Source organism: Eurosta solidaginis, chromosome 1 (genome assembly GCF_040869045.1).
Source record: "Eurosta solidaginis isolate ZX-2024a chromosome 1, ASM4086904v1, whole genome shotgun sequence".
Taxonomy (NCBI): Eukaryota; Metazoa; Arthropoda; class Insecta; order Diptera; family Tephritidae; genus Eurosta; species Eurosta solidaginis.
Genome location: NC_090319.1, coordinates 460,809 through 475,084, shown reverse-complemented (window position 1 = coordinate 475,084; position 14,276 = coordinate 460,809). Strand labels below are relative to the sequence as shown.

At 36.2% G+C, this 14,276-nt stretch overlaps 1 protein-coding gene across 6 annotated transcripts in view; it reads right to left on the bottom strand.

The window, feature by feature from the left end:
- The window catches only part of dpr9 (defective proboscis extension response 9), a 463,521-nt gene that overhangs the window by 407,434 nt on the left and 41,811 nt on the right, over positions 1-14,276 (bottom strand). For 5 of the 6 annotated variants that reach the window (XR_010951419.1, XR_010951420.1, XM_067777141.1 and 2 more), the window contains exon 2: positions 13,424-14,047. The exons of the other annotated variant lie outside the window; for it this stretch is intronic. Coding sequence is in view for 3 of the 5 variants with exons in the window: in XM_067777141.1 (XP_067633242.1) it covers positions 13,424-13,691 (268 nt within the window). In the remaining 2 variants the exon portion in view is untranslated. The remainder of the gene's footprint in view (positions 1-13,423; positions 14,048-14,276) is intronic. 6 annotated transcript variants of the gene reach the window in all.

The following is a 14,276-nucleotide window of genomic DNA, read 5'->3' as shown; positions in this document are numbered from 1 at the left end:
CTCCATGAGGAACCTGGGGTCGCCAGAGCCTCGGCTGTCAATGAAACATGATTCGCCACGGGTAGGTGAGGTTGAAAATTGGTTTGGTGAAGCTATATATTGCGCTGCCAACCCCTTGAGAGGGTTGCGAACACAACCCCATGAAATTGGATTCACCTAATTGAGACATGCCTTTGGTGTTTGATAAATGCTTTGCGCTGACTTTTATCTGCTTAAATTTTTACATGTCGATAACTACATGCTTTCTTACAGACTACTTAAAAATAGAAAACAATTCAAGCTTAAACTTATATAAGCTGTTATTAAAATTAATAACACTACTGAATCTATTTGCTATGTAGATGTATAGTCCTAGTTATAGGCTCATTCATAGCATAATTAGTTTTATGAGTTATTTCGATAAATAACACAGACCGAAAAAATTCAACCATTATTCAGACCTAGAAACCAGACTATATATTTCCGAAGGTTTATGATGCGCTGAATCCAAATCTGGCCTTGCTCTATCTGCTCTGGTTTTTGAGATATCCTAGCCTAAAGTGCAAAAAACACCGTTTTTGCCCATATTTGAGGTTATGTAGCCGTGCAAATGTTTTCTTTAACCAAAACTAAAGGATGGCACCTTTAAGTATAATTCTTCTTCTTTCAAATTGCGTTGAGATTGCTCAAATATAATTTTCTTTCGCTGAGATATCGCATTTTGAAATTTTCATGTTTCTAAATTTTCGTACACCTGAAAATCGATGGAGATAACATAGAGATGATATAGTCGATTACTAATTTTCTTGAATTGAGTCTTATTTTTCTTAAAATTTTGTCCCACACCATAAGTTTGCTAACTCACCACACCCCTACGCTATGTAAACCTCGGGTACCAAGTCACACACAGCCCTAACCCCTAGATATCACCCCTATTTTTTTTTTATTTCGAATAGGTGGCAACCCTACTCAAAAATGTCCCTATTGTAATTCGGATTGAAATACCTTTCGCGTGATACTCATATCGGCATATCTCATGCAATTTTTTTTTAATTTCGAATAGGTGGCAACCCTAAATGGCAACCCTACTCAAAAATGTCCCTATTGTAATGCGGAGTGATATACCTTTCGTTAGATACCCATATCGGCATATATCATGCAATTTTTTTTCAATTTCGAATAGGTGGCATCCTTGTGAAACATTCTGAGTGGCAACACCTAGGTAGAAAGTCTTAGAAGGTGATACATTATCTCTGTACCAAATTTCATTTAAATCGGTTGAGCCGTTACCGAGATCGTTCGACTATACAAATATACAAGAATTGCTCGTTTAAAGTTATAAGATGTGTACAACTATCTAATGATGCTAGAATTTTACAATTAAAGTCGGTCGTTGCTACTTGTATTCAGACTAGTTTGAGCACACAATATAAGCAAACCAAATAGTTTCATGGCTCTTTACAATCGATTATATTTAAAAACCGGGACACCTAAGCGAAAACCGGGACGTTTTAGGGTTGCATCGGGACACCGGGAAAAATGGCCTAAAACCGGGAAGTCTGGCAGCCCTAGGCTAGGCACACTCACAAACATCAGATTTTTGTATTCAATAATCGAATGTACCTAAATTAAAATTTTTGTAGCTCTCTTATTTTGATTTCGAATTCAAAACTCATTTCGAATATTTTCTATTAGCCATATTACATATGTATATGCTATCGAATAATTTTTTTTTTACTTCGACAACTTTTTTAGTACGTTCACTGATCTCACAATACCAAATTACGATTCTACTTATTCGTTCACGTAACACGAAGCCAAATAACCAATATTACTAAACGAGTATTTCGATCGCGAAAGACACGATATGGGCCTTGTTTTAATTATTTATTTTAATATTTTTTATCGCTGAAATCTAAATTATTATCGAAAAAGAAATTTTTAAAAAATGTTTTGTCATGTTTTTAGCTAAAAGCTTTGAGCACTTTTTTCAGTCCATCAAACCTTCGTCTAACATTCCTGAAATCGTGTTTAGTTCTAAGAGACTTTTCTTATAGCCATAATCCATTTTACTCCATATAAAAATAAAAGTTATAAAGGAAAGATTGGGGAAACAAACTTTGGAAACTCAGTAAGAAAATGTGTGGCTAAAATTGTAACTCAGCTAAATTGCATTTTTGGTTATTTCATAATGCCAAAGCAAAATTAAAAATATTTGAAAAACTTTATGAACTGACTTTAGACGCACTCGACAAAACTATTTCGTTTTAATTTTTCATTTCATTTATTCAGGGTTTTACAAGCGCAATAAGACATCAAAATATTTTTAGCGCCACAAACATGTATAACAATTGAATTATATTAACATTATTGGGAAACAGACAACAATAAAAAGGATGAATATAAATAGTTATATAAAAGTTGCAGTTTTAAGAGAAAACTGAAAAATCGAAAGAAGATAAGAAATACAGATTGCATAGTCAGTAAACAGGTTCACTTACTACTAATTAAGATGTTCATAAAGTAAATTCGAATGGGCAGTCCAGTCCAGTCCCACTTTATGCCTATATTTTGTTTGTGTTAATATATTTATTAGTGAAGCAAAAATCATTATTATAAATATTCATTATTATTGCTGCTACAAGAAAAATTGCGGATCTAGGACATGAGTTTCAATTAAAAATTCTTCAGCGGCTAGCTTTATCCCAAATACCTGAAATCAAACTGGTATATAAGCTAAACGGTTTTATCCACTCATTCATATAACTGTCCCAGTTATGTGATTTTCCTCTAATTTCCCATTTTTTTGCTTTTCCTATGTTTTAGAAAAATGTTTATAAAGCTTCAAATGTTGACTTAAATATGCGGCTCTAAAATTATATTTGTTAGTCAAGTGTCCCACTCGGTAAACCAAAGCAACTGAAAATTTTGTCATTGTGTGATAAATTGCCTGAGCAAAGGGAGTGACCAAACTTTGCTTAGTTTTTCCTTGTACTTTATTCAATAAATATTTATACCATCGAATTTCAATGTACAATAAGAAGTTTACGTGGTTTTTCTTTCATTTTTCTGAGTTTTCCAAAAAAAAATATCTAAGAAACTTTGAACAATTTTTGCATTACTTTGTTTTTGTTTTTTTGCAAAATTTTCAAGTTTCTCCTAATGGGCTAGTTTTGCTCAAAATAAAGCCCAATTATCCCCCAACAAAAATATATTGATCACTATGTGTGGCAATGTAAATTTTTATGCGTTTTTCACTTTGAGGCTTTTGGGTTCCAACGCGCTACAGGACCGGTTCGTTTTGTTTTTAGTGTTGCTGCAAATAGAGCCGATTTATTCGCTTATAAAAAAGTAGAAGCCACTTTGTGAGGCAATGTCAATTTATATGGTTTCTTGGGATTTCAAATTATAGGACGATAGAACTCGAAAGTTTCAAAGTCGAAAATGTATAAAAATTGACGTTGCCCCACGAAATAGGCTCTATTAAATTTTAAAAATTTTTTTTGTTCAGAAATTTTTTGCAACACGAGCCGATTTAAATTTTTTTAGTGTTGCTTAAAATTTTAAATAAAACAAGTAAGGAAGGCTAAGTTCGGGTGTAACCGAACATTACATACTCAGTTGAGAGCTGTGGAGACAAAGTAAGGGTAAATCACCATGTTGTAAAAAGAACCTATGGTAACCCTGGAATGTGTTTGTATGACATTTGTATCAAATGGAAGGTATTAAAGAGTATTTTAAGAGGAAGTGGGCCATAGTTCTATAGATGGACGCCATTTAAGGATATCGCCATAAAGGTGGACCAGGCCTGACTCTAGAATTTATTTGTACGATATGGGTATCAAATGAAATGTGTTAATGATAATTTTAAAAGGGAGTGGGCCTAAGTTCTATAGGTGGACGCCTTTTCGAGATATCGCCATAAAGGTGGACCAGGGGTGGCTCTAGAATTCATTTTGTACGATATGGGTATCAAATGACAAATGACAGATATTAATGAGTATTTTAAACGGGCGTGGGCCTAAGTTCTATAGATGGACGCCTTTTCGAGATATCGCCATAAAGATGGACCAGGGGTGACTCTAGAATTTGTTTGTACGATATGAGTATCAAATGAAAGGTGTTAATGAGTATTTTAAGAGGGCGTGGGCCTTAGTTCTATATGTGGACGCCTTTTCGAGATATCGCCATAAAGGTGGACCAGGGGTGACTCTAGAATTTATTTTGTACGATATGGGTATCAAATGAAAGGTATTAATGAGTATTTTAAAAGGGCGTGGGCCTAAGTTCTATAAATGGACGCCTTTTCGAGATATCGCCATAAAGATGGACCAGGGGTGACTCTAGAATTTGTTTGTACGATATGAGTATCAAATGAAAGGTGTTAATGAGTATTTTAAGAGGGCGTGGGCCTAAGTTCTATAGGTGGACGCCTTTTCGAGATATCGCCATAAAGGTGGACCAGGGGTGACTCTAGAATTTGTTTGTACTATATGGGTATCAAATGAAAGGTTTTAATGAGTATTTTAAAAGGGAGTGGGCCTTAGTTCTATAGGTGGATGCCTTTTCGGGATATAGCCATAAACGTGGACCTGGGGTGACTCTAGAATTTGTTTGTACGATATGAGTATCAAATGAAAGGTGTTAATGAGTATTTTAAGAGGGCGTGGGCCTTAGTTCTATATGTGGACGCCTTTTCGAGATATCGCCATAAAGGTGGACCAGGGGCAGGCATGGTTAACCAACGAACCGATATCAATTCGTTACGATAATCAACGTTAATAAACGAAACGAAATGAGTTTGTTTCGTTTATTAACGTTAATTATCGTAACGAAATGACATCGGTTCGTTCGTTAAGCATGCCTGACCAGGGGTGACTCTAGAATTTGTTTGTACTATATGGGTATCAAATGAAAGGTGTTAATGAGTATTTTAAAAGGGTGTGGGCCTTAGTTCTACGGGTGGACGCCTTTTCGGGATATAGCCATAAACGTGGACCAGGGGTGACTCTAGAATGCGTTTGTACAATATGGGTTTTAAATGAAAGGTGTTAATGAGTATTTTAAAAGGGCGTGGGCCTTAGTTCTATAGGTGGACGCCTTTTCGAGATATCGCCATAAAGGTGGACCAGGGGTGACTCTAGAATTTGTTTGTACGATATGGGTATCAAATGAAAGGTGTTAATGAGTATTTTAAAAGGGCGTGGGCCTTAGTTCTATAGGTGGACGCCTTTCCAAGATATCGCCATAAAGGTGGACCAGGGGTGACTCTAGAATTTGTTTGTACGATATGGGTATCAAATGAAAGGTGTTAATGAGTATTTTAAAAGGGAGTGGGCCTTAGTTCTATAGGTGGATGCCTTTTCGGGATATAGCCATAAACGTGGACCAGGGGTGACTCTAGAACGCGTTTGTACAATATGGGTATCAAATGAAAGGTGTTAATGAGTATTTTAAAAGGGCGTGGGCCTTAGTTCTATAGGTGGATGCCTTTTCAGGATATCGCCATAAACGTGGACCAGGGGTGACTCTAGAATGCGTTTGTACAATATGGGTATCAAATGAAAGGTGTTAATGAGTATTTTAAAAGGGAGTGGGCCTTAGTTCTATGGGTGGACGCCTTTTCGGGATATCGCCATAAACGTGGACCAGGCGTGACTCTAGAATGCGTTTGTACAATATGGGTATCAAATAAAAGGTGTTAATGAGTATTTTAAAAGGGCGTGGGCCTTAGTTCTATAGGTGGACGCCTTTTCGAGATATCGCCATAAAGGTGGACCAGGGGTGAATCTTGAATTTGTTTGTACGATATGGGTATCAAATAAAAGGTGTTAATGAGTATTTTAAAAGGGCGTGGGCCTTAGTTCTATAGGTGGACGCCTTTAAAAGATATCGCCATAAAGGTGGACCAGGGGTGACTCTAGAATTTGTTTGTACGATATGGGTATCAAATGAAAGGTGTTAATGAGTATTTTAAAAGGGAATGGCCCTTAGTTCTATAGGTGGATGCCTTTTCGAGATGTCGCCATAAAGGTGGGCCAGGGGTGACTCTAAATTTTTTTTGTACGATATGGGTATCAAATGAAAGGTGTTAATGAGTATTTTAAAAAAGAGTGGGCCTTAGTTCTATGGGTGGACGCCTTTTCGGGATATAGCCATAAACGTGGACCAGGGGTGACTCTAGAATGCGTTTGTACAATATGGGTATCAAATTAAAGGTATTAATGAGGGTTTTAAAATGGAGTGGCCCTTAGTTGTATATGTGAAGGCGTTTTCGAAATATCGACCAAAATGTGGACCAGGGTGATCCAGAACATCATCTGTCGGGTACCGCTAATTTATTTATATATGTAATATCACGAACAGTATTCCTTCCAAGATTCCAAGGGCTTTTGATTTCGCCCTGCAAAACTTTTTCATTTTCTTCTGCTTAATATGGTAGGTGTCACACCCATTTTACCAAGTTTTTTTCTAAAGTTATATTTTGCGTCAATAGACCAATACAATTACCAGGTTTCATCCCTTTTTTCGTATTTGGTATATAATTATGGCATTTTTTTCATTTTTCGTATTTTTCGATATCGAAAAAGTGGGCGTGATCATAGTCGGATTTCGGCCATTTTTTACACCAATACAAAGTGAGTTCAAATAAGTACGTGAACTGAGTTTAGTAAAGATATATCGATTTTTGCTCAAGTTATCATGTTAACGGCCGAGCGGAAGGACAGACGGTCGACTGTGTATAAAAACTGGGCGTGGCTTTAACCGATTTCGCCCTTTTTCACAGAAAACAGTTATCGTCCTAGAATCTAAGCCTGTACCAAATTTCACAAGGATTGGTAAATTGGTTCGACTTATGGCATTAAAATTATCCTAGACAAATTAAATGAAAAAGGGCGGAGCCACGCCCATTTTGAAATTTTCTTTTATTTTTGTATTTTGTTGCAACATATCATTACTGGAGTTGAATGTTGACATAATTTACTTATATACTGTAAAGATATTAACTTTTATTTTAAAATTTGAATTTAAAAAAAAAAAATTTTAAAAGTGGGCGTGGTCGTTTTCCGATTTTGCCAATTTTTATTAAGCAGATATATAGTAATAAGAGTAACGTTCCTGCGAAATTTCATCATGATATCTTCAACGACTGCCAAATTACAGCTTGCAAAACTTCTAAATTACCTTCTTTTAAAAGTGGGCGGTGCCACGCCCATTGTCCAAAATTTTACTGGTTTTCTATTCTGCGTCATAGGTTCATCTCACGTACCAAGTTTCATCGCTTAATCCGTATTTGGTAATGAATTATCGCACTTTTTCGATTTTTCGAAATTTTCGATATCGAAAAAGTGGGCGTGGTTATTGCCCGATATCGTTCATTTTAAATAGCGATCTGAGATGAGTGCCCAGGAACCTACATACCAAATTTCATCATGATACCTCAAAATTTACTCAAGTTATCGTGTTAACGGACAGACGGACGGACGGACATGGCTCAATCAAATTTTTTTTCGATACTGATGATTTTGATATATGGAAGTCTATATCTATTTCGATTCCTTTATACCTGTACAACCAACCGTTATCCAATCAAAGTTAATATAATCTGTGAGCTCTGCTCAACTGAGTATAAAAACTGTAAGGCGCGACAACCTACGAAAAGATTTTAGGCCGAGCTTGTCTTCCAATTTGCGTCGTGCTCCTTTTAATTTTTTCCTACAAATTAACGGGACGGGAACTACCTGTTTTATGACGACTCCGAATGGCATCTGCAAGGCAGATGAGTTTTCACTGAAAGCTTTTCATGGTAGAAATACACTCGGAGGCGTTGCCAAACACTACCGAGGGGCGAACCCGCTTAAAAAATTTTCTTCTTATTGAAAAACCTTGTTTCTGAAATTTTGATGTTGGTTTGCCCGGGGCGTGAAACTAGGATCTTCGGTGTGGTAGGCGGAACACGCTACCATCACACCACGGCGGCTACTAAAAAATGCTTAAATGTTATATGTGACCCGGTCTTTCAAAAGGTGGCTTATGACTAAAAAAAAACAGCTGTTAACAGCTGTTTCTCGCAATTTCTTTTTTGAGTCATAAGCCACCTTTTCATAGACCGGGTCACATATAGTGTTTGTTCCCCTACAAAACAAGTACAGGTCACTTGGGGACGTGGGGCAACGTAATTTTTTATATTTTTTTGAGGTTCGAAACTGGAAAAAAATTTAGACATCCTATATCATCGCAATACGTTAATATTTCCCTCATTGTGGACAGGCAATATATCCTACAACGACATCATTTTCAAATTGACGCAAACGTCATTATAGCTGTGAAGTTGCAATTTATTTTGCTGTGTTTATTTTGCGAGTTTTAAATTATAATATCTAAATTGTAATACTAGTTTGTGACAAAAATAAGAGCGAAAACCTAGAGTTCATTTTAATACAATTCGTTTGCTTTGAAAAGTTAAGATTTCGTGAATTTTTAAAGTTTTTAATCAATTCCTTACTTTTCATTTTGTGTTTGCGGAGTCATTGTGCATTTGTGTTTTTGTTGTAATGTTGATTGGCACCTTTTCATCAAAGATTATCGAAAATAAAGATGTTACAGGCGCAAACTTCGGTGGAAAGCAGCGGAGCGTAACAAAATTCTAGTAGGTCACTTTCACCACACCAAAAACTTTAATACAATTTTTAACATAATTTAAGCGCACAAAATACACTGATTGTAGTTTTAGAGTGTAAAAATGTAAATTCCCGACACATTAGCTGAATAAAAAGTGTATAAATAATTATTGAATACCAAATACAGACAGTGGTAGTTAACCAATTCTGCTGTGCTCTGGTAAGTGGTGAATGTGACCTACTAGAAGTTTTGTGAAGCTTGCTTCACACGATTTTTCGTCCCTGCAACATCTTTATTTTCGATAACTTTGTTTTCACCTTGCAATTGTTTTTGTGCGCACACTTTTTGTTTTTCTCGCTATTTACTGTCTTCGCAGCTGTTTGCGTAGCTTTTTAAGTGTCAAGTGACAGTGACTCTAAAACTGCTAGCTACCGCTAAGCTCCCAAACTTTCAGAGTTGCTTTATATATAACCTTTCTCATTCTCAGTGCTATTTCAACTGTTTTTTCTTTGTAATTTACACACATATCTTTACCATTTCTATATAAGAATTGACAGTGTCAACAACTCTATCCGTCAGTCCCGCGCACTTTCCATGGGCGAGCGCATCGCAAAGCCAGCAAGAGACAAAACGTTCGGATTCGCTTTTTACCTGACAGTTTTTAAAAATGCAAGTCATTTTTCTTTGAAAGATAATGAAAATAGACTAGTATAAGAATACTGACTGACTGAAAAATGACTTGCATTTTCAAAAACTGTCAGGTAAAAAGCGAATCCGAACGTTTTGTCTCTTGCTGGCTTTGCGATGCGCTCGCCCATGGAAAGTGCGCGGGACTGGCGGCTTGAGTTGTTGACACTGTCAATGATGGAGAGAAGGGAGTACGTTGGTCATGCATTAGATGCAGATCAACTGAGGTTTACCTATTTAAACTGTTTAGACAAACACGAAATGCGTCCTCTGAAATTGCTAAAGAGTTTTCCATAATCACGGAATAGTTCAATCAATACGATAGCTTGTTCAAATCTTTCAAGTGTTTGGATGAGTTAGCGCATTGTTTAAATAGAAATAAAGACAACCGCGATAATAAACAAAAACACTCTGAAGACTCACCTAACGCTTTGAATCTTAATGCTGCTCAGAACATTAATCTTCCGCAAGTGGAGCTCATAGACTTGGCTTCCTCTAATCCGCAAGCTGTGGTTCCATCCACTTCTAAGGCCGCGGAAAAAACCTTAGAGTATCAAACTGTAACTCTGAAACAGTAACTTCTCAATCTGTGACTTCTTATTCAGAAGCACCGGCTAAGAAGCTGGTTGTAGTCCCGCTCAAAAAATCGATTTTTGTATCTCGCTTTGACAAAGACAATTCCGTTGAGGATATGAAGTCTTATGTCACTTCGAAAATTAAATTAATTAAATTTAAGAACATTTAAATTTAATTACGAAAGAAAGATTTCTTCATTTAGAATTGATGTATACTCAAAAGATTTTGATAAACTTTTGGACAGCGCATTTTGGCCGCCAGGGGCTTTTGTTCGCGAATTTGTGCATAAGACTATTGAGATTACCCAAATGTAGCAAAAATTCCTCCTCGAAGTTCCGATCCAAAAATTTAATTTAACATCTTGCTTAAGCATTTACTATCAACACGTTAGAGGATTAAATACTAAATTAACTGACTTATATTTGAAAACCATTCACTGTAACTATAATATAATTGCTTTTACCGAAACATGCCTGAAACCCGATGTTTTAAATTCCGAAATTTTTTGCGGTGAGTATCAGACCTATAGAAATGATCGCTTAAATAGGACCGGAGGTGGTGTCTTGCTAGCTGTACATTCTTCAATTCCATCTGAAGATGGTAGTTTAGCCAAAGTTGATTCCATCGAGTTTAAATGCATCCGAATCTTATTAGGCCTGGGTCATATTTACTTAGCCGTTTGCTATATTCCACCGTCTTCTGATCTATCAGTGTATATGCACCATATTTCACTGTTACAATCAGTCAATTCGAAGATAAAGCCCACAGACTCAATGATTGTTTTAGGCGACTTTAACCTGCCACATATATCTTGGGATACCGTTGATCACAACATTGCCCAGTATCATCCAAGATGCATAACAATGACTTTTTGGATGGAATTACTGATCTTTGCCTTAATCAGATCAACTTATTTCCGAATAAGTATGGAAAATTCTTAGACTTAGCATTTGCTGACGACATATCTAAATTCTCTATAAATCGGTGTGAACCTCTTGTTTTGCCAGAAGACGTTTACCATCCTTCTCTTGAAATAACTTACGAAATCATAAGCAACGAAGTCGGCTGCACTAACAAAACACGTGTCTCTACCAGATGCTTTGATTTTTCCAAAACTAATTTCAACAATTTAAATAAAGAGCTTTCTGAGATAACATGGCCTCTATATAAAGAGTATGTAGAGGAAATCGTTTTACATTTTAATAAAACCATTTATACTTTATTTGAAAAACATGTGCCCAAACGCACATGCTCGTACATTGAACCAGTGCAAGCCTGGTTGACTAAAGATTTAAAAGCTTTAAAAAATAAGAAATCACGTTTATTCAATTTATATAAGAGAACCGGTTTACATTCTGATTATGCACAGTACGCTATGTTTCGTCATAAGTATTTTGAACTTAATAAAAAGTGTTATAAAGCTTACATATGTAAAACTAAAAGAAACATTATTTGCAACCCGAAGTCTTTTTATAATTTCGTAAATTCTAAACGCAGAACTAACGGGTTTCCTTCTGCCTTGAAGTTTAGAAATAGCATTTCCAGCGACGATCAAGAGAGTGCAAACTTCTTCACTCAATTCTTTCACTCTAATTACTCTGCTGTGGTTGATTCATCACCTACAAATTATCCGTATGAGCTCCATTCTAATAACTTAATATATGCCCCACAATTTGTTGCCTGAAGATGTTCTACTACATCTAAAGACCCTAAAAGAATCCTTAAAATATGGTCCCGATTTGATCCCACCATGTTTTCTTAAAAAATGTGCGGAATAAATTTGCCAGCCCCTTACTGATCTGTTTAGCCTCTCTTCAAAAAATGGCATTTTCCCGACGGCTAGGAAGGAATCTTTTCTTATCCCACTCCATAAAAAAGGAAGCAAGTCGTATATTGAAAACTATCGTGGAATAGCAAAGCTCTCCGCTATCCCTAAGCTTTTCGAAGCAATCGTTACTAATCACCTTACATTTTCAATTTCTACATTGATAGATAGCTCTCAGCATGGCTTTTGTAGAGCCAAATCAACCACAGCCAATTTACTTGAATTTACAACTCACGTCTTTAATGGGTTTAGAAACAATCATCATACCGACGTTATATACACTGATTTCAGCAAAGCATTCGACAAAGTGCGCCACTCATTACTTGTTTATAAACTCGAATTGCTTGGTTTTCAACCTGGCCTAACTCGCTGGATCTCCTCCTATCTTTGAGGTAGAACTCAAAGAGTCATTTTTAAAAACATTTATTCGAATGTCATCGATGTTCCTTCCGGTGTGCCTCAGGGCAGCCATCTCGGTCCTATTCTGTTTTTGTCCTTATAAACGATGTTTCCGCAACTATAAAATATTCTAAAATTTTAATGTATGCCGACTTTTTAAGTCATACGCGTTGGTTGAAGAACGTTCTGTACTCCAGGCGGATTTAAATCGTTTAGTTACTTGTTGTAATGCGAATTTTGTGCCTCTCAACATAGCAAAATGTAAATCCATGTGTTTTTCACGTGGGAACATACAGCCAGCTTCATATACAATTAATTGCCAAACTCTGGAAAGCGTCGATGTTTTTGTCGACTTGGGAGTTACAATGAATTGCAAACTTAGTTTCAACCCTCATATTAATGCCACTGTCAATAAAGCGAGAGGAGTTTTAGCATTTGTGAAAAGATGGGCAAAAGAGTTTAGTGATCCTTACGTTACAGAAACCCTTTTTACATCATTGGTGGAGCCGATATTAGAATATGGATCGATAATTTGGAATCCGCGTTATCAAGTTCATGTGGATAGACTAGAATCAATTCAAAAATAGTTTTTACTTTTCACCTTGAGAAATCTTCAATGGGACTCTCCTTATAATCTTCCTCCTTACACTAATCGATTAAAACCAATAAATCTTCCTACCCTTGCAAGTCGTAGAGAAATGCTAGGTGTACTATTTATGGCTAGACTTTTAAATGGATCGATTTCAAGCCCATTTATTTTGAACGAAGTAAACTTGAATATTCCATGCCGAGTTTCAAGGCATTATAAACCTATTATTCTTAAACAATGCAGAAGCAATTTCCAACTACACGAACCTTTTCTATGTTTGTGTGAAGATTATAACTCTCACTCGAGAATAATTGATGTTTCGGACTCGCTCTTTGCCATAAAAAAGACGGTTATATCTTCTCTTAATAATTAAAAAATTATATTTATACTTTTAAGCTATTGTATTTTGTGAATCTATATTTCTCAGCTGATGAGTTTCTCTGTAGCTGAGCGGTTTTTGATCTCGGCGCTTAAGAAGCCACTGCATCTCAAAGACTCGGTAACAAAAAAATTATAAATAACACATAAATAAGAATTAGGATACAAAAAAAAAAAAAAGTATGTATGAAGAAAAAACAACAAAAACATTATTAGCCTGGTTTCATCGGGCCACTTGAGGGCAGTGCGCTGCCACAACGTCCGAGAAAAAAAAAATGTGGTGGATTTTTGGAGATGACAAGTTTTTCTAGTGGAAACACTTGACGTGAGAGGCCCCATACGAATGAAAAGTTTTTGGTCAGACTCACCTCCGTTTTGCGATATTATAGCGGCCATTATAGCAGCAAACAAAAATGTCATCATCACCATCGAATTGAACCCCAATTTATAATTTGTCCTCCATTTTCTTATTGGCGCTATCCACTTTAAATCTGATATTTTTGTTTCTGGTACAATTTTGTTCTGCCACCTACATCTATTTTTTGTACGTAAAGCAGGTGATAGTCTTGGCTGGGTGTATTGAATATGTTGCGGAGTGTGTGCCTTTGATAAGCCTTGAAGGGCTATTGTATTCATGGTTAATCTAATGCGGTATCCTAAGAAACCCTCCGCTTTATTGTGGGAATGTTAAAGATGCTGTTATTAGATATCTGCCTTTATTTCAAAATATATAGTAAAGTAAGTGTGGTTGAGGTGCGCCCCGTATGCCTTCTTTCTAAGTAACTGCTATAACTGCGTTCTAAGATATCCAAAAGCATTGCTATTTATGTATATAGTCACGATGGAAGCTTCTTTGAGTATGTAAACAATGTGACAATCAATGTGTAGATTACGTTTCAAATCGATTTCGATTGATGTATGCTTTGTTATTATAAAACGCTTCGCGCTATTTCCGCTTAATTATCATGGTGAAGACATAAAGTAATGAAAATCTGAAATGAGGTACATATATAAAAAGTATAGATATGTATGTATTACTGTTCATACATAATTGTTCACTCGTTACCTCGAAAAAGTTCATTTTTTCGAGTGGTACTAAGTATGTGCCCCAAATAGTTTACAGCAAAAGCAAGGAGCTGTTCATAAGAAAGACGAAATAAACTACAAAGGCACATAGAGCAAAGCTCTAGCAGCTCTAGGGAAGTGCTGTATACAATAAAA